Below are 21,759 nucleotides of genomic sequence, written 5' to 3' on the forward strand. Positions count from 1 at the left end.
AAAACAACAATTTAAGAAAAGCAACTGGAGGTGAGCATCAATTTGCACCGCAAGTGGTCCCAATATTTTCAGGATATAAATATATTAAGCTTGTGTTAAAGGAACATAAAGTCACAATTGAATGTAAAGCAGCTCTTTCAGAATTGTTGTTTAGAAGATTTTTAAAAGAGAGAATCTCAGACCAGGGCCAAGTGCTCTCACATCCCATTCATAGCTCCAAACAATCTACACAACATTTTAGGATTTTAGGAGATACAATTTTGACAATAGTCATCTATATACAAGACTTGGTTGCACATAGAGAAACAGGGACATACAAGAGTCCCAAAGCAGATTTCTCAAAATTTCCAAGCCATGTAATTAAAACAGATCTCCCAAAAGGGGTTAAATGTACAGCTAGAGACCAAGGCCGCACAGCACCTACAGTGGTGGCCAAAAGTATTGGCACCCCTGCAATTCTGTCAGATAATACTCAGTTTCTTCCTGAAAATGATTGCAATCACAAATTCTTTGGTATTATTATCTTCATTTAATTTGTCTTCAATGAAAAAACACAAAAAGAATTGTCCTAAAGCCAAATTGGATACAATTCCACACCAAACCTAAAAAAGGGGGTGGACAAAAGTATTGGCACTGTTTGAAAAATCATGTAATGCTTCTCTAATTCGTGTAATTAACAGCACCTGTAACTTACCTGTGGCACCTAACAGGTGTTGGCAATAACTAAATCACACTTGCAGCCAGTTAACATGGATTAAAGTTGACTCAACCTCTGTCCTGTGTCCTTGTGTGTACCACATTGAGCATGGAGAAAAGAAAGAAGACCAAAGAACTGTCTGAGGACTTGAGAAACCAAATTGTGAGGAAGCATGAGCAATCTCAAGGCTTCAAGTCCATCTCCAAAGACCTGAATGTTCCTGTGTCTTCCCTGCGCAGTGTCATCAAGAAGTTTAAAGCCCATGGCACTGTGGCTAACCTCCCTAGATGTGGACGGAAAAGAAAAATTGACGAGAGATTTCAACGCAAGATTGTGCGGATGGTGGATAAAGAACCTCGACTAACATCCAAACAAGTTCAAGGGTACAACAGTGTCAACCCGTACTATCCGTCGGCGTCTGAATGAAAAGGGACTGTATGGTAGGATACCCAGAAAGACCCCACTTCTTACCCCGAGACATAAAAACGCCAGGCTGGAGTTTGCCAAAATTTACCTGAGAAAGCCTAAAACGTTTTGGAAGAATGTTCTCTGGTCAGATGAGACAAAAGTAGAGCTTTTTGGCAAAAAGCATCAACATAGAGTGTACAGGAAAAAAAAAAGGCATTCAAAGAAAAGAACACGGTCCCTACAGTCAAACATGGCGGAGGTTCCCTGATGTTTTGGGGTTGCTTTACTGCCTCTGGCACTGGACTGCTTGACCGTGTGCATGGCATTATGAAGTCTGAAGACTACCAACAAATTTTGCAGCATAATGTAGGGCCCAGTGTGAGAAAGCTGGGTCTCCCTCAGAGGTCATGGGTCTTCCAGCAGGACAATGACCCAAAACACACTTCCAAAAGCACTATAAAATGGTTTGAGAGAAAGCACTGGAGACTTCTAAGGTGGCCAGCAATGAGTCCAGACCTGAATCCCATAGAACACCTGTGGAGAGATCTCAAAATGGCAGTTTGGAGAAGGCACCCTTCAAATATCAGGGATCTGGAGCAGTTTGCCAAAGAAGAATGGTCTACAATTCCAGCAGAGCATTGTAAGAAACTCATTGATGGTTACCGGAAGCGGTTGTTCGGAGTTATTTTTGCTAAAGGTTGTGCAACCAAGTATTAGGCTGAGGGTGCCAATACTTTTGTCTGACCCATTTTTGGAGTTTTGTGTGAAATGATCAATGATTTGATTTTTGCTTCATTCTCTTTTGTGTTTTTTCCTTGCAAGCAAATTAAATGAAGATAATAATACCAAAGAACAGGCTTGGCGTAAGCTACTCTGTTTCTCAGACCCCAAGGGTTGCCATGGCCTTCACCCTTTAACCCCTGTACAGAGATCTGGACTTACACAGAGGTCTCTGGGCAAGGGCTACAGAGTCAGCTGCAATTTGGTGGCTCAAGTTGGCAAGAAGGATATTCAGATAGCTGGGTCAGATCCAGGAGGTCACTTCAAGAACAAAATCATAAAACGTGGGGTAGTCAAATGTAAAACCAAGGTCAAAGAACAGGAATAATCAGGACAAAACAAAGGCGCACAGCACAGAGATATATACCAGGAAAGCAGAACTATTGACTGGCAGAGGGAACTGGCTCTCAGGGGTTTATATAGAACTGCCCCACCCAGTGCTAAAAACCCAAATTAACAAGCTTCTGGACTGGCCAGAGCCACAAGTCCCAGGATTAATATAGGATTGATGCTGTCCAGCATCACCCGCAGCAAAGGGTGCAGCACCGCCTATTGGTCAAAGCAGTAACCGGCACAGATGTTGCAACCTATCAAAATCCATCATCTGGGTGTGGAGAACCCGATCTTTAAAGAAATGAAGTAGAGAATAATGGTCTGTGATGGAAGGCCTCCTTCTTGCTGGATCCGATTGCAATTGCTTTTTCTGATTTTATCACGTCATTGGGGAAAAAAAATTGTATTAGCTCTTGATCATTGAAAATTGCAGACCGAATGGAGTCAACCAGTACAGTCATCCATGAGCAAGATGGTACACAGTGCATTATAATTACTGACATTTTAGTAGGCACTAAATATGTAGTGGTGCCTACAATGAAACAATGGATTGTTCTGGTACATTGAAAAAACAAACAATACTTATACAGGATAGATTGTTATTATCCAAACAGTGAAGGTCCGTGACACCTGAAACTCTCATTATCAGCTGTTTGCAGGCCTTTCAGTTGCTGATAGTAAGCACTGTACAGAGTCAGGGCACCACAGATCCGTGTACTGCGTAATAGCCATTACCAGATCCTACAGCTCAGCTTCCTATTCACTTCAATAGAAGTTGAGCTGCAGTACTCAAGACAGTCACTAGGGAGCATGCAGAGATGTGGTGTCTCGACTCCGTACACTATTTACATCCATCTATAGCAAGACCTGCAAATGCAATTGGTTAATTTGTGGAAATGCCAGTTGTCAGCCCCCATGGACATGATATAGTTGATCTACCCCTTTATTAAGCACATAAGGAACAGAAAACATAGCTCAAGTCACTTTGAGATGGACATATTGCCCACGTTCCCCCTTGAAGACATGCGTATTGCTGTATTGCGTAATGTGTATTACTAGTGATAGATCGTGTTTTGCCCAACAGTAGGGAAAGTTATGGTTAATGTTTGGGACTAGCCCAAAGTAGGAGGGGATAAAGTAAAAGGATAGAGACCGTTTCCAGTCAGGAAGACAGATAGGGCCCATCGTGCAACAGAAGCAGACCTAAAGTCTAACTAGTCAGCAGAGCCGCGTGACATGAGTGTCCCTGATGTGAGTGGAGACTAAGACAGTAGATAGCGAGATCCAGAGTAAAGAAAGGAAAAGTGACGGAAGTATTGAGTGATTCACCGGGTCCCGGGGCTTAGCAGTATGGCCCATGTTCATAAGACAGAGAGGTAACGGGTCAGGACGGAACAGGGAGCATGAGATGAAGAGAGAGGCCTGGGTGGTAGTTCCAGGGCGTCAGCAAGCAAAGAAGTTGAGTAATGCCCATAGTGGCAAACTAGTTCCCCTAAGGGAAAAGAAGACGCAGAACTGCGGGATGAGGACAGGACTCCCACTTACTGGACTGTAGTACTGTGCTGGGTTGTGGTGAAGGTGGAGGAATTTGGGGACAGAAGCAAGTAAGCCTGGAAGAGGTAGAGATTGTGCGTGAAGATGCTCCATGTTGTAAAGGAAACGTTCATGAAGTTATTTATGCACCCACTATCTATTGTACATAATTCCCACCAAATTACTGTTCAGAAAAAAACTGTTTGTGGTTGACTGGTGGCCTCCCTCATTGAACTCTATAACATCCGATCCTGGCCAGCCTAAGTCACCGGTACCATGTGGCCTGCAAGGGTGTCGTGCTCCCGTAGACAAAGTCCACACACCCAGCCAGGACCCCCATTTCCAAGTAGCGTGTCGAGGCATGGAAGACAAGTACCTCTCCCACGGCTACTGCCCTGCGCCACGTTACACCCCCATTTATCAGGAACCTGATTCTCTCACAGTTCATACATTTAGGGAGCTGCCTCTTCCTCCCAGACCCAGGTTTCCATGTCCTTATATGATATATCTCCCTTTGTCACTGTATCAGCAACGCAAAAGGTTTTCATTGTATAAGTTCTTTGGATTTGATTCAGAAGAGTTCTTTATCTATGGTCCTTGTCTCTACATCACAGCTGCTCATCTAGAGAATTACTTTTTCATGGACTTAATTTCTCACATATTTAGACCACTTTTCAGATGCAATACATACTGTAGTTCCCGACTCTCTCAAGGACTGTAACTAGTACACCCCTCTTATTATCCACTCCTGACCGTCCAATACAGCACTATAGACTACATCTCAGGGCCACAGGTCAACCAGAACTCTATTATAGTCCATACAGGCTCACTGGGAGTCAGAGCAGACAAACTTTTGGACAATAGCAGGTTCAATACTTGCTGGAAATTGAAGTAAAGGAAGTTCTAGTATCTATAGTCCTGGAAGAATACTGATGTAGAGTAACCACCCAATGAGAAAGAGTGGATCATGGCAAGTTATAGACCATGAAAATCGTGACAGGTATTTGCTCCAAAAGTAATTCTAACTTGTCGAGGATAAGAGCAGCCAGACTATGGTGTACTTTGAAATTTATTGCATACGATTTATAAAATGTTATATTCAGTAGATGTAAAGGTAACCAGATTGGAAGTATTTCTGTGCTCTCTGGAATTATGCAAATAGTTATAGTAGATAAAATTGCAGGTTTATTGCCGACGCATTTCAGATTCCATTGACTCCTTCCTCAGGACACCCATACAAAAATAGCCAAATAGCTAAGTAAAGTTGGCCTATCTTTTAAAAGCTTTAAACAGGTATAGCCATCTCAGATATTAATTTATGACATATCCCTTTAAGTGCTTTTACTAGTACCATCTTACAGTCTATGTCAGTGCTATGTTCTCTTGCTCCAGAGCTTTTATGCAAGAAAGCACATCAGCCTATGAATTAAATTTCTCAGAAACATTTGCAGTTTGATCAATAGCTACTGAATTATTCATTGTGGAGCAATGGATACGTCCTTGTTTTAATCAGCAGAAGTCCTAAAAAATAAATTATAAGCCCACATGATGCACAGAGTAGGTAAAAGAGCTAATTGGAATTAAAATGATGTACCAAGGAACTCATTTGTGTGATCTCAGATGAGACTGATGATAGCCATGGCTGCCTCACCTTTTAACACTTCTCATCTGAAAATCAAGAATCCGTTCCTCACACATTTAACTTGTATTTTACCAATCGAGAATTTCCATAATGAAGAGAACAATTTACATGAATCATTCTTCTAACAGTGCGGATACTGTGGCCATACATTGCACAATTATACAAGGGCACAATCAGTATTCAAGTAACAATTTTGCATTGAGGGTGAATTAGAGGTTTTTTTTCTTCATCATTTCATTTGTCATCAGGAGCACATTGCTCCCCTGCCTCTTGTCTCTTGTCTTAGTGCTTGAGGTGGGGCGGTGTGATCCTGATGATTGACATTTCAGACCGGTAGCATGGTTGTGTTGTGCCGCTGACTCAAACTCTATACTCTCCAATGCTGCAAGCACAGGCAGCGGAGGGGCTCTGAAGCCAGCCAGATACGGTGTGCCGGCCTGTTTTAGAGCAGTACTTACAATGTATATGGAAAATGGCTTGTAAGGACTGTGTACTTTGATTAGGAATCTGGCCACCACTGATAAATTGCAGAGGTGGCTGTTAAGCAAGGCAATAAGCAATAAACGATAAAATAAAAAACTGCCATACGTCTGGATTCGAACCCTTGATCCTGTGGTTGGCGTCTTTTTCTGCTGAGCTACAGCAGATACACCTTTTCTTCTTCGTTCTCTTATCTTTATTTCTGTTGGTTTTGGGTAACAGGTGTTCTTCATTTACTTGTTGGTCTGTTCTATCACCTTTCAGGTGCAGCTTTATATTTCCCCTGCTGGTGATAGTCTTTGTTGGATTCATTCACTTTGCTGTAGTATAAGTTGGTTGCAGTGGTTTTGTGTGTGATTCCTTTACTACTTTAGCGATTCTAGGAGCTGCTAAGGACATTGAGTGTAAGCCATCGTTGAGTGAGGGCGCCATTGTGTTATTTTAGGGTGCCAGCCTCCGCGTTCAGGCTGGTACAGACCTGGGTCAGAGGAGGGCTTTTTCCTAGTCTGAACAGGGAACTGTGAGGTTCAGATATTTGCTCCCCTGGTTTGTACGTTACCCGTGTGAATGTGCTTTAGCAGTCATAACAAAAACCCTCTATTTTTAAGAACAGAAAGGATTTTTAAAACACGTAATTTGCAAACGTTTTTACAAGCACTTTGCAATTATAACAGTTTATGATGATGAAAATAACCTTTCAAAAGGAAATCCCCCTTAAAGTGGATCTGTCATCAGGCATGAAATCCAAACTTCTTAAATTAAATCTCTAAAGGGGGGTGAGTGATTTTTTTTTGTCATCCGAGAAATTCGGATCAAGTATGCTAATCACACGCTGATCAGACCCTGATCCGAGTTTGATCAGAGTGTCAACATAGTGTGATCCGTTCCTCTTCGATGAGAAGATGGATAAAAAATGTCTTCATCTTCTCCATTCTGTCAGTGCGTGGAATAAAAGTCTGCAGTCAATCAATGCGCACACTGTCATGAATCACCTATATTCCCATGCAGGTGAGAGAATCTGGATGAAACTACTGAGCACGTGACCTGCACGGGGAATATAGGTGATTCTTGACAGTGTGCGCATTGATTGACTGCAGACTTTTCTTACGAGACCGGACAACCACTTTAAACTGCAGCGATCGGAGATAGCTCCAATAGAATACCTAGAATGCCTATTGGTCAAGAAACTGCGAGCCCTTGTGTGAAGACACGGGGTTTTCCATGGGCATAATACTACTCAGTCAACATAGGGTGAGGGTTAAACAGTTATTGAACCACCAAAGAGACAATAACATATAGAACAGTCCCAGAAAGTACCCAAGATGGTGCAAAATTACACAGTCTCACCCTTTCGCTGGCCTGCCGGGAATAGATCAACTGCGACTTTGGGACTTCCAGGGACAACTAACTCAACCAGGGTCCCCCGCTTTTGGCAGGTACCCACAGAGAGGAGGTAGCAGCAAGATTAGGAAGCTGACAGTCCATTGAGGTACATGGCCAGAAGACTCGAAGATCCCACCCTGGCTTTCTCTGAACATATCCATGGATCCAGATGACAAGATGGTCCCAACTTGGATTTCTCCGGGTGTATCCGTGGGTTCCAGGTGACCGGATGGTCCCAACCTGGCTAACCCAAACATATTCATGGGACCAGGTGACCGGAGGGTCACAATCCTGGCTTTCCCCAAATTACTCCATGGGACCAGGTGACCGAATGGTCCCAACCTGGCATCTCAGAACATATCCATGGGACCAGGTGACCAGAGAATCACAATTCTGGTTTCCCCAAACGTCTCCATAGGGTCAATGATTGTCAATGAAGCAGATCTGTAATCTTACAGCCAGGGCAGTGTTCCCTTAGGCTGGCATCCTGTAGAATCCAAATCTGTGTCCCTCGGGATGGAGCCATGCTACCAATCTGCTGTTCTGAAGAATCTCTCTCATTCTCTTAGCAGCATGATAGAAATCCCTGTTTATATGTACATCTGTGGTTCAGATCATCTTTTACAGGTCAGGGGGGAAGGTGCTGGGCTCATGTCTCATTGTTTGAGCATTTAATCAATTTGCATAACTTAATACTCCTTTGCTCTGTGAGTCACCAAGCCACAGAGTCCACACAATGGTTAATTAACATATTTAGCAAACATTCATTGTTGACAGACCAAGAGAAGTCAACATTCAGACTTATGACAAAAGTCCATGTTTCTTGTTCCACCCGAAGAAAGAAAAACACATAAATTCAAATGTCAACATAAACTAATAGTGTATTTCTCCTGGCCTAACGAATTTAGATGCCTGGCTAATTAAGATTAGAAGTTGTGTCCTCACACCTTGCAATCATCCCTTGCTATCGGTCAGCAGGACAATCACATTGGCTAAGAAGCATCATCCGCACCAATACCAGCGTCTCCACCAGAAACAAAGAGGGCAAATTTGTTATAAACTACAGCTTTTATTTGTTTATTTCTGTTTTAAGGAGAAAAGAAAATATATTTTTACACTTGAAATACTGAAAATGATTTTACAACAGCTATTAACAGCAGTTCAGGACTTTTTGTGTAAAATGATTTACAGGATAACCTTTTTAAGTTGAAAATATAACAGTATGAAGTAAGCCCCTAAGCTCCCGGTACTGTCAGCTACAGGTATCCATCATGTTATCTTCTACATATTTTTCTCTATCCAGAGGGTTAGCAACTCTTTATGAGAAAAATTGAACTCCGATGGATTAAAAGATGAATCAGCACAGAATTGTAATCATTTTCAATATTTAAATAATTAAATACAAAATGATTGTCAAAGATGAACATTCCAATAAAACTTTGGGTTTTCATTAAAAGGACTTTGCAGGATAAGAAATACATGACTACTTTCCTCCAGAGCTAAACCACACCTGTCCATGGGCTTTGCCTGGAATTACAGCTCAGCTTAAGGTAAGAGGGCATTCAGACGGGCGTATAAATCGGACCGAAATCAGAACGCAGAGCATGGACTGGCTGGCATCTCTCCTGACCTGAGCGTGACATTTGCAAAGAATTACAAGAAGCTGTCAAGCTCGAGTCGGGAGAGCCACCGGCCAGTCCGTGCACTGCGTTCCGATCTTGGTCCAATTAATATGGCCGTCTGACAGCACCTTAAATGTGATTGATCTCCAATACCGTTCCTACAGTGTAGACAGGCGTGATTCTAGTATTGGAAGAAATCGGCAATGTTTGACTAATCTTGAGCGATTTTGAATATTGTTATTACTTTTATTAATAATGTATAAATGATTGACTTTCACTGATTTATTTACTTATGGCATTGGATAAATAATTATTTACACTAAGTAACGTGAATAAATCAAGAATACAGATGAAATATGCCCACCTCAGGTTACTCTAAGGGTTATTAAATTGTCCCTAGTAGCTATGGGAATATAAAAGGAGGTTCGAAATATGAATTTATGAGCTTTGGCCAAATTTTTCTCAAAGCTTCAGAATCAATTTGCCATAAACTGCAATACTTCAATTGCCCTGAAAAGACATATCTAACACTCTGAGGTTCCTAGAATTGTATGCAATCATTTACAAGCTCTTTAACACAAACACCACCTTAGTCATGATGTCAAAGTGACCTCAACAGACAGTATATGGCTATAAGTAAATGGATGGTAATCGTTTTTCACTTCAATGTTGTCACATACTTTCTGTACAGATTCGTCAGTGTTTTATGGCTAAGCTGTTAACTGTGACATCTTCTCACTATCCAGATTCGCTACAAAATGGCTGCTGCATTCCCTGCCTGTGCTTTTATATAAACTATGATAATCCCTCCTGATTATCTGGCTTAAGGCATTGTTAAGAAACCCACCCGTCCGTGCCCGAGGATATGTGAGCCTTCTATGGCCGATGCAATCTTTTGTAATGTGTAAAATGACAGTGACCTTCTTTGTTGATTTGTGCAAATCAAATTGTTAAAGTTGAATTAATTCCTAATAATTTTACACAGATTAGATTCTGACCAAATCAGTTCATTCATCTCTAATAATTATATATTCAAAGGGAATGTGTCATCAGAAAATGACATATTTTTTTAAATCAAACTTTTCATTTAAATTTATTTTTTTCTAAAATGTATGATAACATGTTTTTATTTTATTTTCCATATCTTTATATTAAAAAAGTTTAGAAATACATAAACAATTTTCACACTGGTCACTAGGCCTAATACTAGACTCATACGTCCTGCTTTTTTCAGCAGCTGAGTAGACATAAGCAGCATTAGATTGCTTCCAACTCATTGACTTATACAGAAAAGGTTTCTAGACATGCTTTGGTCTGAGCAAAGGTCATGGTGAAGGGAGGGGAGAAGGTGAGTTATGACATCATCTTTTGTGAATGGTGGACCCTGTGTTAGGCCCCCTTAACACGTCCATGTTTCCAGTACTTGTGGCTTCCGTATTCACATGTACCGGAGACACGTTCACACGCATACCCATTTTAGTCTATCACATGTTGTTTTTTTTCCAGCAGAACAGATGACAATACGTACCGTACACATGCACATGGATGACAATATCATTACTGACATCACCACTCTTTACAGTCGCCGGGTCTCGCGGAGCGCAGTGTGAGCCGTTGACTCTGATGAGCGGTGACATCAGTAAAATTACTGCTCTTCACAGTCGCCGGGTCTCGCGGAGCGCAGTGTGAGCCATTGACTCTGATGAGCGGTGACGTGAGTAAAGTTACTGCTCTTCACAGTCGCCAGGTCTCACGGAGCACAGTGTGAGCCGTTGACTCTGATGAGCGGTGATGTCAGTAAAGTTACTGGTCTTTACAGTCGCCAGGTCTCACGGAGCACAGTGTGAGCCATTGACTCTGATGAGCGGTGACGTGAGTAAAGTTACTGCTCTTCACAGACGCCAAGTCTCACGGAGCGGAGTGTGAGTCGTTGACTCTGATGAGCGGTGATGTCAGTAAAGTTACTGGTCTTTACAGACGTCAGGTCTCACGGAGCACAGTGTGAACCATTGACTCTGATGAGCGGTGACGTGAGTAAAGTTACTGCTCTTCACAGACGCCAAGTCTCACGGAGCGGAGTGTGAGTCGTTGACTCTGATGAGCGGTGACATCAGTAAAGTTACTGCTCTTCACAGTCACTGGGTCTCGCGGAGCACAGTGTGAGCTGTTGACTCTGATGAGCGGTGATGTCAGTAAAGTTACTGGTCTTTACAGACGCCAGGTCTCACGGAGCACAGTGTGAGCCGTTGACGCTCATGAGCGGTGACGTCAATAAAGTTACTGTTCTTCACAGACGCCGGGTCTCGAGGAGTGCAGCGTGAGCCACATGCGGGGAACCTTGTGGGAAGCGCTGGGCTATGTCAGACCTGCGTGGGAACTTTTTTTATAATAAATTGGTGAACGAGGGACAGGGTATTGTTTTTACTCCTCTCTTATTATGCTTTTCAGGTTTCCATTTGTGGAATACGTCAGATTCTCTGGACTATGTCAGACCTGCATGGGATATATATAGTTTTTTAATAAATTGGTGAACCAGGGAAAGAGTTGGGGAGTGCTTTTTTACATAAAGTATTTTTGTGTGTGTGCTTTTTCTTTTTATTACTGGGTTAGTAATGGGGCTGTCTGACAGACATCTCTCCATTACTAACAGGGCTTGATTCCAGATGCGTTTTTGGACAATTCTCAGCTGACATCAACCCCAACTACCATTACACCGATTGCCAACACATCAGGGCTATCAGAAAGAGCTGAGGCAAAGTGCCAGAGTCGGCACACGGATGGTAAACATGTACACACGTATGGCCGACAGAAAACCACACGGATAGGAAAAACAGACAGGTACGTTTTTTTAAGCGAACGTGTGAAGGGGGTCTAATCTGTATATAGAGGTGTTACATTTTGACTACAGTGTGTGATGTTAATGAGACTGCACAAAAGTATTTTGTACAGAACAGAAAATATGGGCCTAATATTAAACTTGGTATAAAAAATGCAAGATTTAAATTTTTTGATTTATAATTGTGAAAAAAAGAAAAGAAAATTACATAAAAGCCTCATTTAAACAATAGGCTATTATTTTATTATACAACTAACATGTATTATCTATTTGCAAGACAAGCAATAAATATATGATTGCTTGGGAACTGACCTCTGGGGCACCCATTAAGATTAGGGGTCCAAAATTCCTGTATGAATAGAGGTGCAGTGCACATATGTAGCCATTGCGCCGGTCACTTTTATGTGTCTTCGAGAGAAGTGCAGTGCACATGCGTTACCGCAATTTTTTTTACTTCTATAGAACTATAGGATCTCAAGTGCACAAGAGCGACCGCTACTCCAATAGACAGAGAATTAATTGGATAATTCCTTCTACTTCGTACAAATATCAAAGGGTGTCCTAAATTTAGGTAAAGACAAATGAACATGTATACCAAGATTTCATCTTACTTGCTATGACCGCTGGACCATTTTGGCCTCCTTCTGGCTTCACCCATAGTTCTACAGTGAAAGTTTCTCGAGGTATTTGCTGCTTGGCTTCTGGATTTAACACCAACTGACTGTGTGCACCAGAGAAGTAGATGGAGCCTTCAACAGGACTGTTATTTTGTAGTGAAAAGGGTACAGAGTAATTTGATAATATCCTTTGCATATTACTTAACTCTGTATTTCTGGGATATCTTCTGTTTCTTTTCAGTGGAGCAAAATGTTCTGACACTGTTTTAGTACTTCTCCTGAGGGACCGTCTGCTGGACCTTTTGGAAAAGTGTCTATATTTGTTATTGTTGATCATGTTCCAATCATCTGATGTGCCACTGATTGTATCTCTGCTCTTATCTCCTTTTTGCATTGTTACGCTACAATCCTCGGATCCATCCTTTAAGAGACATTCCACACTCCTGTCTAACGTCCTGAACCAATACTCTCGTTTAGGGTATACTTCATGCGGATGGACTTGGAGATTAACCAAGGTTCTTCTTTCTTGACCAAGTCTACAAGAATCTTTCATAGAGAGTAATCTCAACCTTTCAGCTCTCAAAACCAGTTCTTGCTTGTATTGAAGGATGGGATCTTCTCTATTGGGTCTTCCCCAACAGGTCAAAAAGAAAAAGGTCCAAAAAGGTATCTTCAAGCATCGCATCTTGGTCTTCACCACCCAAATACCACTAATACAATGGAGGAACATACAATGACCACAGCAACTTCAATGAAAAGGAATATACATATATCTTTATTCAATGTCTGCCTGTTTTATTGGCTTGTGGTACTTTTCTTCAACTACACAAATAAATGTATGACTGTCCTCCATGTTGTAAAATTTACTCTTGGTTCCTCTGATCTACTGGACCTTCATGCTGTGGCTTCATTCTCAATCTGTTTGATGAGCGTCCACATGTCATGATACTTGCCCTCTTTTCTCTACATTTTCTAGCTCTTTCAGGCTATTCTAGTTTTTTTTTGCGTAATGAAGGAGCTATGGAATGAAGATTTTTGCCTGATGTAGATGTGATGTTACAGCCCCCAGTGGATTCCTAACATATGTTCCCAGGCCAGATGTTGAGCAGACACATGTGTAGCATATGCCTAACACATGCCCTGCACATCCATATTTCTCCACCTTTCAAACTTCACATACAGATCTCTTGCAAAATTTCCCTTCTCCTACTTCTCATCCATGTAATAATAAAACTTTTTCTTTTTTTACCTCCCTTCAGAGTGTGTGTGCGGCAAAAAGCGGAACACTTTCTATAGGCCCAACAGGATTAAAGGGAACGTAAATTGAGTGGCAGAGGGAGCAAAACAAGCAGCAATGACCAAATTCACAGTAGTGATAAAGGTAAGGAATATTTCAAAGCTATATAATAAATATTGGAAGGAAATATAAAATCCTTACCTAAAATAGTGATATAAAATAAAATGGACAAAGTAAACACCGACAGTATGTAGCAAATTAGGCATAGCCAATAGCATTAAGCACTGAGTCAACAGATGAATCTAATAAAGATGACGGCTAACTTAATGCATGAGATATAGTGGAGTAAAGATAAATTTTGCATAGGGATCTTGCATATGAATTTATAAATGTTATTGCCCAGTACGCTAAAGCAGACAAAGGTGAAGGATTGTAGAAGCAGTGCTTCAGTAGTGTTGACCATGGGGTGGGTGGTCTTGCAGATTATTTTGATGTCTCAAATTTTTTCAGATTTCAATATTCTCATCAATCGGAGATGCTTGAATCCCTAAAGGAAATGAAAGGAGAAAATCCAGTAAGAAACTTGAATTAATGCATAAGAAAGTGTGCTAGAAACAAAGTATCATTCTGACCATATATTGGAGGCAGAAATCATTAAAATTCAATATTGACCCTTTAAAGGGCCTTGCCACATGATTTAGAATAAGAAGCCAAACCAGAAACTCCATTTGCAGACACATGTTTTGGGGTGTTTGCCCCTCATCAGTTTAAAGCAGGAGGATTGGTTTAGCTGGATGAAAGGTTCTGATACGGGTTGTAAAGGGTAAAGTTTCTCATTGTGGAGAGCTCCAAGTCAGAATAAGGAGACTTACAGGCCATACATGTTGACTTGGCACTCTCCACAAGAAGAAACTTTTCCTCTTTGACCCCTTGTTAGAGTCTCTTACTTAGCCAATCCAGTACTCTCGCTTTGCCCTGATGAGAGGCATGCACCCGAAACACGTGTCTATAAATAGAGCTTCTTGTTTGGCTTCTTATCCTAACTCATGTGACAAGACTCATTAAAGGGTCGATATTGACATTTAGGATTACTTCCTCTAATAGGTGGCACTAGAGTTCTAGTCCTGTTTCAAATTGAAGAGGCTATTTGCATATTTCATTTTCCTATAAGTCACGTTACGCCGACTCCTACCATCTGTAACATCAACGTGGTGGCGCCCGCTCATCTAATTCATACCTTATAGCACAAATCTTACACCAGTCTCTGACAGCAGTAGGATTTCAGGCGAGGCGCATGAAGGCATACACCACTTTTCAGATGCAAATGATTCATTAAGAAGCATCCACCTCTTAATGAATCAGGCGCCTCTGACTCCATCACGCCCCTCATCAATACTGATGTGTACAATGTCAGTCTAGATGAATCGAGGCCATTGACTATAATGGGGTCTGTCGGGTTTCCACCAAGTGGCCCATCAGAAAAATAGTGCTGCATGCAGCAAGTCTAACTTTAACACTTTGTATCATTTTTGAAAAATTGGACTTTGTTCACTCTTTATTGTTACTTCTTTTGTATCAGATTTTTGTTGCGTTTTGAATCTTAGAATAATATAGGGTGCTGTACTATTCTATCCAGTTAGATAATAGAAATTCTGACAAAATCAGGACCTATCATGGGAGTTAAAAAAATAATCATAACTGATATTGAGACTCCATCAACCGGGTCATGATTGATCATCGATCCATCATATCCACTATGACAGCTGCTGCCTACACTGTGCATAGGCAAAAAAGCTGCCAGCAGGGATAACAGGAGCGCATGCATATCGAGAACTACATAGCAAGAACTTATCAGGCTCCGTTCAGATGACCGTAAGTGTTTTCTATGAAAGAAAGTCACAGCACTCCAACCTATGTTATTCAATATGCTTCTTCATATAACCATTTTTTTCTCCATGGGCCAAATATCCAGGCGACAAATATCGCAGCATGCATTAGTCTGTTCCATGTTTTGGATGAGATTTGCCTATTGAAGTCTATGAGTGCACAAAAAAAATTGGATCTCACGTGAATCAACCGTAAAGCATCAGACTTTTATGGCTACGTTGCAATTCTTGACATGGGAACCTGTATTTGGGTCTTGTAAATTTTAATAACTACTGTTGTATAAAAATGGATGCCATGCAGATTGGAAACAGATGACAATACAGATGAAAAGTCGTACGTTTTTTTCTGGATGAACTCATGTGAACTTAGTCTCACTGAAAGAGCAACTACAGCTGCAACACATTAAACAGTCTTTGATCAAAACTACAGCAAGAAGCCAAGTAAACAATACACTGCTGAAATCAGAGTCTCTGCCCCTAAATCATGCTGCTTTCGGATTACGAAATGGACAATGTCAGGAGAGCCCATGCTTTGAATTGAGGCATGGGGCCGCAGAAACCTGATGACAGATTTGCTTTATCTCTGTTGTTGTCCCTCTGCTCCTGCTCTCCTGTCTGACACACTGCATACAGGCCTAACAAAGAGGCAGGCTTTAATTTCAGGGGCAGGCAATTGAACAATGTTAGGAGTAGTACATGATTGGAATTGAGGCAAGGGAAGTTCCTGCACCTATAGTGCTGGCAAAATGCTGATCAAGAGAAACTGCCTACTCCAAAAGTATGGACGGGCAAGTTACATAACATGAGAATAGGGGCAGTTCCTGGACATCTTAAATGAATACGAGCATCAAAAGCAGTTTTAACTGTTTAGGGGAGATGACGGCAGTAAGACCAAGTTTTTCTACAGGCATTGTATGAAATGACAAATAAGATGTGGTCAAGTAATAAAAAAAATGGCGTTTTTTTTTTCCGCCTAAATATTGTGTCAAACCTGTCGACAGGCTTTGTGGGATATTTCAGTTCGTCAATTTAAAAAAAGATGAAAAATCTGACTCAACCCGCAAATAGTCAAGGAGCTGGGTTTGCAAGAAAGCTGCCATGCTTTTCTAATCCCGCACAATCCTTTGAGCATTCCTCCAATTATGTTAGAAAAATGTAACAATAATTTAGTTTCTAAATCAATCAGTTAAAAAAAAGGCTCCATCTGTAACCACAATTATTAAAGCAAACAATGTGGTGAATGTGGTTACATAAATATTCAACAGCCTCTTAGTTCTTCTACCGCAGTAAATGACAGCTCCACACCTGCTGCGTTTGCCAACATCTTGCATTAGGTAATAGGTAAGTGACAATGTTGGAGAGAGAACTAGTGCAGATAATGGAAATCACTGGTAAAGAAGCAAAGTAAGATCACATGAAGCCGAGGAAACCTTTCTTTTCAGCAACAAATGAAACATGGTAACCATGCACAGTCATATTATGCAGCTAATACGGTGTCCATAGACTACTATGCACCCATAATGTAAATCCAGGTGCACTTACTTTTTTTGTGGAGGAATATGGAGGTTTGCAATGCATGACGTATCAACCCCATAACCACAGCTTTCAAAGGATTATACAATATCTTGTGGAAGCAACTTAGGTGACATATAGGATCTGTGTACACCGACAGAATAATTCTGTGACATGTCTACCTGGAATGTCTATCTTAGGATAGAAGCAATGCTAAAGAGTTTCTATTGAAATTTAAGGGTTATTCCCATCTCAATAGATGGCTATAATAGCGCTTAGTAAAAACAAGCAAACTTGTAATCTACTCCTTATTAAAGATTGGAAAGGAAAGTAATGGGAATGTACTCGGGACTACAAAACAGGAGAAGGACTTGGGTATTCTGGTTACAAGTAAGCTGAGCAGCAGTACTCAATGTCAGGCAGCAGCTGCAAAAGCAAACAAGATTTTAGAATGTATAAAAAGAGAGATAAAATCCCGTAATCCCAATGTATTATTACCCCTCTATAAATCACCTGTAAGGCAACATCTAGAACATGGGATCCAGTTTTGGAATCCACATTTTCAAAAAGGATAGAGTCAGTTCTAAGGTAGGTAACTAGATTAGTACAAGGGATGGAAGGCCTCTCCTATAATAAGAGGTTGGAAAGGTTGGCTTGTCAAGCTTGGAAGAAGACGTCTCAAAAGAGATCTCATTTATATGTATAATACATGTGTGGTCAATGCAAAGGACTAGCACATGATTTATTCCATCCAGGCCTCACAAAGGACCAGGGGGCATTCATTATGTGTGACGGAAAGGCGATTCTAGCATCTATATAGGAAAGGATTCTTTACAGATGGAGCAGCCAGACTGTGGAATGCCCAACCGTAAGAGGTAGTAATGGCAAATACTATATCAGTTAAGGAGATGGACATACTGCCCACGTTCCCCCTTGAAGACACGTGTATTGTTGTAAGGTGTATTGTGACATGCATTAGTCATTACAGAGACATTTTCCTGTCAGGAGGTTAGTTATGCTCAGCCTGCATTGAAAGCAGACTCAAGGTCTGACTGGTCAGCAGAGCCATGACGTGGGTGTCCCTGACATGAGTAAAGATCGAGGCAGTGGATAGCGAGATCTGGAATAGAGACAAGGAAAAGCGACAGAAAGGCAGAGTGATGCAGTGGAGACGGGTCCTTGGACATAACACCTGGCAGTACGGCCCCAAGTTTATAATGTAACTCAGAGAAGTAACGGGCCAGGACAGAACAGGGAAAAGTCAGACGAAGAGAGTATCCCTGGCGGTAGCTCCAAGGCATCCGCAAGCAGAGATGCTAAGTAACGGTTAACGGTCATAGTGGTGAACTAGCTACCTTAGGGGTAAAAATGACACAGAACTGTGGGTTGTGCACAGGACTCCCACTTACTGGAATGTAGCACTGTGTTGGGTTGTGGTGAAAGTGGAGGAATTTGGGGAAAGAAGCAAGAAAGCCTGGAAAAGGTAGAGAGACCATGTGTGAAGATGCTCCATGTTGACTACACCAAGAAACGTTCGTGAAGTTATGCACCCGATTGTACATAATTCACACTAAGTTACTGTTCAGTAAAAAACTGTTTATTGTTGACTGGTGGTCTACCTCATTGAACCTATCAACATCTGGTCCTGGTCAGACAAAGTCAATGGCACCACGAGGCCTGCAATGGTGTAGCGCCCCCGTAGACAAAGTCCACACACTCAACCAGGACCACATCTTCATGTAGCATGCTGGAGCATGAAAGACGAGTGCCTCGCCCACAGCTACTGCCCCATGCCACGTTACACTTGGTGTAGTCGACAAGATTGAGTTTTGCACCAGGAAGAGCAAAGTGATGCGGGGGAGACTTGGATTGCATGGAGGATGGTGACCATTACGTGGTCTAAAATGGCGTCAAGTACAGACTTTAAAATTGCAGTTAATGGCGCAGTACAACAAGAGGGTCCCTCCCACTGGGCCACTTCGTTGCTGTGTATGTGGCCCAGGGTGCTCACTCTATGGTGCACGTATAGGAGGCTGGGTCAAGAAGAAAAACTTAGGTCTGAGTGAGGTCAGAGGAAGACCAGCTAGGAGAAGAAAAAAAAAAAGGAGTCTGAAGCTGGAAGAACTCAATTTGTGCTTTTTGCACCCCATGATCTGAGCAGTTTCAGGTTCCGGAGAGCCAAGGTCCAGAGGATCTATGATCCACGTATCTGGGACTCCCTCGCATTGTTAGCTACAGATGGATTGGGAGTGACACTCAGGGGAGTCTGCAGGTGATTAACCTTTCCATGTACACTTTCTCTGAGCATGAACTTCTGGTGCTCTGTATGGGCCTAACTTTTTCACCATCTAACGGGTTCCATTTCTTTACAGCCCTCAAGGACCTAAACCTCTTTTCACGTAAATAAATTTTAAAGAAACTCCATTTCAAGGCTGCAACTATTCCTTCTTTGATGAGTCCTGCCGAGAAGGAGGCGTTACAGACATTGGAGGACCTCCTCGGTGAACAGGTCCCTGTAGATAGAGTTAGGTTTCCTCCTAATATCCTCCCTAAATCCACACGTTTTCCCCCCTTGTCTATTAGCCCTGCAGTTGAGATATTTACTAAGCTGGTCTCTGAGGATTTCAAGAAACTATCCACTGTACGTGGACATGACAACCTTACATATCCCCAGAGGGCAGCTATCACAAAACTCTAGTCGTATCCCGACTTGGTGTTTAAACAAGCAGACAAGGGGGGGAACATTGTAGTGTGGCCGTGCACTCTTTATGAAAAGGAGGCACTACGCCAGTTACGTGACAAAAATACTTATACCAAGTTATCGTACAATCCGTTAGCCTCTTTTTCGGCAGAACTCCAATCCATATTAGGCAAGGCCTTTGAGGCAGGTATTATCAGAAAAAAGGTCCTTGATGGGCTAACAGTACGTTTCTCTAAAATCTCTACTTTTCATTTACTGCCAAAGATTCACTAAGACACGGTCAACCCACCTGGACGGCCAATCGTGTCTGGGATGGAGAGTCTCTGTGAACCAATTTGTAAATTTGTGGACTTTTACCTCAAGCCACTGGTGGAGACTATTCCATCATACATCACGGACACGACGGACATCCTTACCCGGGTTGATGGCGTCTTTGTGGATTCAGACACCCTCTTAGTTACAGTCGATGAGAAACACTTTACACTTGCATAGCCCACGCTGATGGGCTGTAGGCAGTCCGCCTCTTCCTCGGCGCCTCCAACCTGGACGGCCCTCTATGCAGGTTTATTCTCGAGCTGCTGCGTTTTAGCTTGACCCATAATTTTTTTATTTTTAAGGATCAATTTTACCTCCAGCAACGCGGCACGGCCATGGGTGCGGCCTGCGCGCACTCCTGCAGCAGGAGATAAACAGTTTCAAATTCAACATAGGATCTCCTGCAGCTCCACTAATGTTATTTATTATGCTACCTGTGGATGCTCACTTATTTATGTTGGTCTCACATCCAGGGAGCTCAGAGTCAGAGTTCAGGAGCACGTCAGGGCCATCACCACAGCCAAGTTGGTGACGGCCCCCCTGATCTTAAAACATTTCCACCCCATTTTCATCAATTCCATGATTGTGATGCTAGATCACTCTCTATCCGGGGCATTGATATCGTCCATCTTGGTGCTAGGGGCGGTAACGTTAACCGCATCTTGACTTAACGTGAAACCAAGTGGATCGTCACTTTGGACACGATGGCCCCCAGGGGACTGAATGAATCTCTTAGCTTTTCCCCATTCCTATGATTCGTGGCCGCCACATGCGTTTTCTCTTCCTCCATTACTGTTTTTAATTAAGTGGTTTTTATGGTGCTTTTTGGTGTTGTGTTTTCAGCATTTTTAATTTTCTACGTGTTGTTGTTTTTTTGTCACTAAATTTATTCTCTTTTTTTGCTCTCTTCTGTTTTTTGTCCCTATTTGCCCAGTTTGGCCCTCTCTATTTTTAGATATGAGCCTGAAATAAACATCTATACTCTTCAGTCATCTCATTTTCACAGGACACGTCTACCTCATTCAATTTTTATGTTTGATTTATGTTCTTTTCTTATGAATCTGTTTTTTCCGATGCATTATGTTTCCTGTGAAAATGTATGTTTGCTATTACATGTCTATACTTACCTGCCCTGGTATTGTGGTGCGCGTACGCCCGGCACATTCTTGTTCCTGGCCCTGCAGACAGGCGTCTTTCATCCGTGCCCACACAGCTTGTTGCTGTGCACTCCCACATGTGACCGCCGGGCAGCTTGTGCTGGGCCCGTTCTGCTCCGTGCGCATGTGCCGCACACATAATGCTATTGGCCACGATCCGATCACGTGGTGCACCACGTGATCGGCTACCTGGGTATTTTAAGGTCCTCAAACACAACACTTGTACCTTCCCTTGATAAAGGCGTGTATGCTCTACGCGAAACGCGCGTCGGGAAGCGGTAGATAACTATTTGTCATCTTGGGCGCTGTGCTCACTCAGGGTAAACCATATAGTTTCTATTTATCTTGGACGGACTTCCATGCTTTGATAGGTACACCAGCATCAGGTCTTGTTTTTGTACTGTAACTATGGCTATTTAACTTTAAGGACATTGTCTCATATTGCCTATATACCATTTGGTCTTGTTAAGCTTTTTAGCCTTTTATGATGCCTGAGTTTGGTGTTCTCCCCAGTCCTCAAACTATGTGATATGGTACGTGTTATGTTCTGCTACCAAAGCTAAGGAAAGAGAGGAGATCTGTCCCTACTATAAGACTCAGCTGAATCCCTACGATGTAAC

The 21,759-nt window shown here is 42.1% G+C and overlaps 1 protein-coding gene across 4 annotated transcripts in view; it reads right to left on the reverse strand.

The window, feature by feature from the left end:
- PAPPA2 (pappalysin 2) overlaps positions 1–21,759 on the reverse strand; it is a 331,936-nt gene that overhangs the window by 255,073 nt on the left and 55,104 nt on the right. For all 4 annotated transcript variants that reach the window (XM_073643372.1, XM_073643370.1, XM_073643374.1 and 1 more), the window contains exon 2: positions 12,326–14,115. In XM_073643372.1, coding sequence (XP_073499473.1) covers positions 12,326–13,061 — 736 coding nt within the window. In that variant the 5' untranslated portion in view covers positions 13,062–14,115. The remainder of the gene's footprint in view (positions 1–12,325; positions 14,116–21,759) is intronic.

This window comes from Phyllobates terribilis, unplaced genomic scaffold (genome assembly GCF_046119375.1).
Source record: "Phyllobates terribilis strain yellow unplaced genomic scaffold, ASM4611937v1 Scaffold_8__6_contigs__length_399053987, whole genome shotgun sequence".
NCBI lineage: Eukaryota > Metazoa > Chordata > Amphibia > Anura > Dendrobatidae > Phyllobates > Phyllobates terribilis.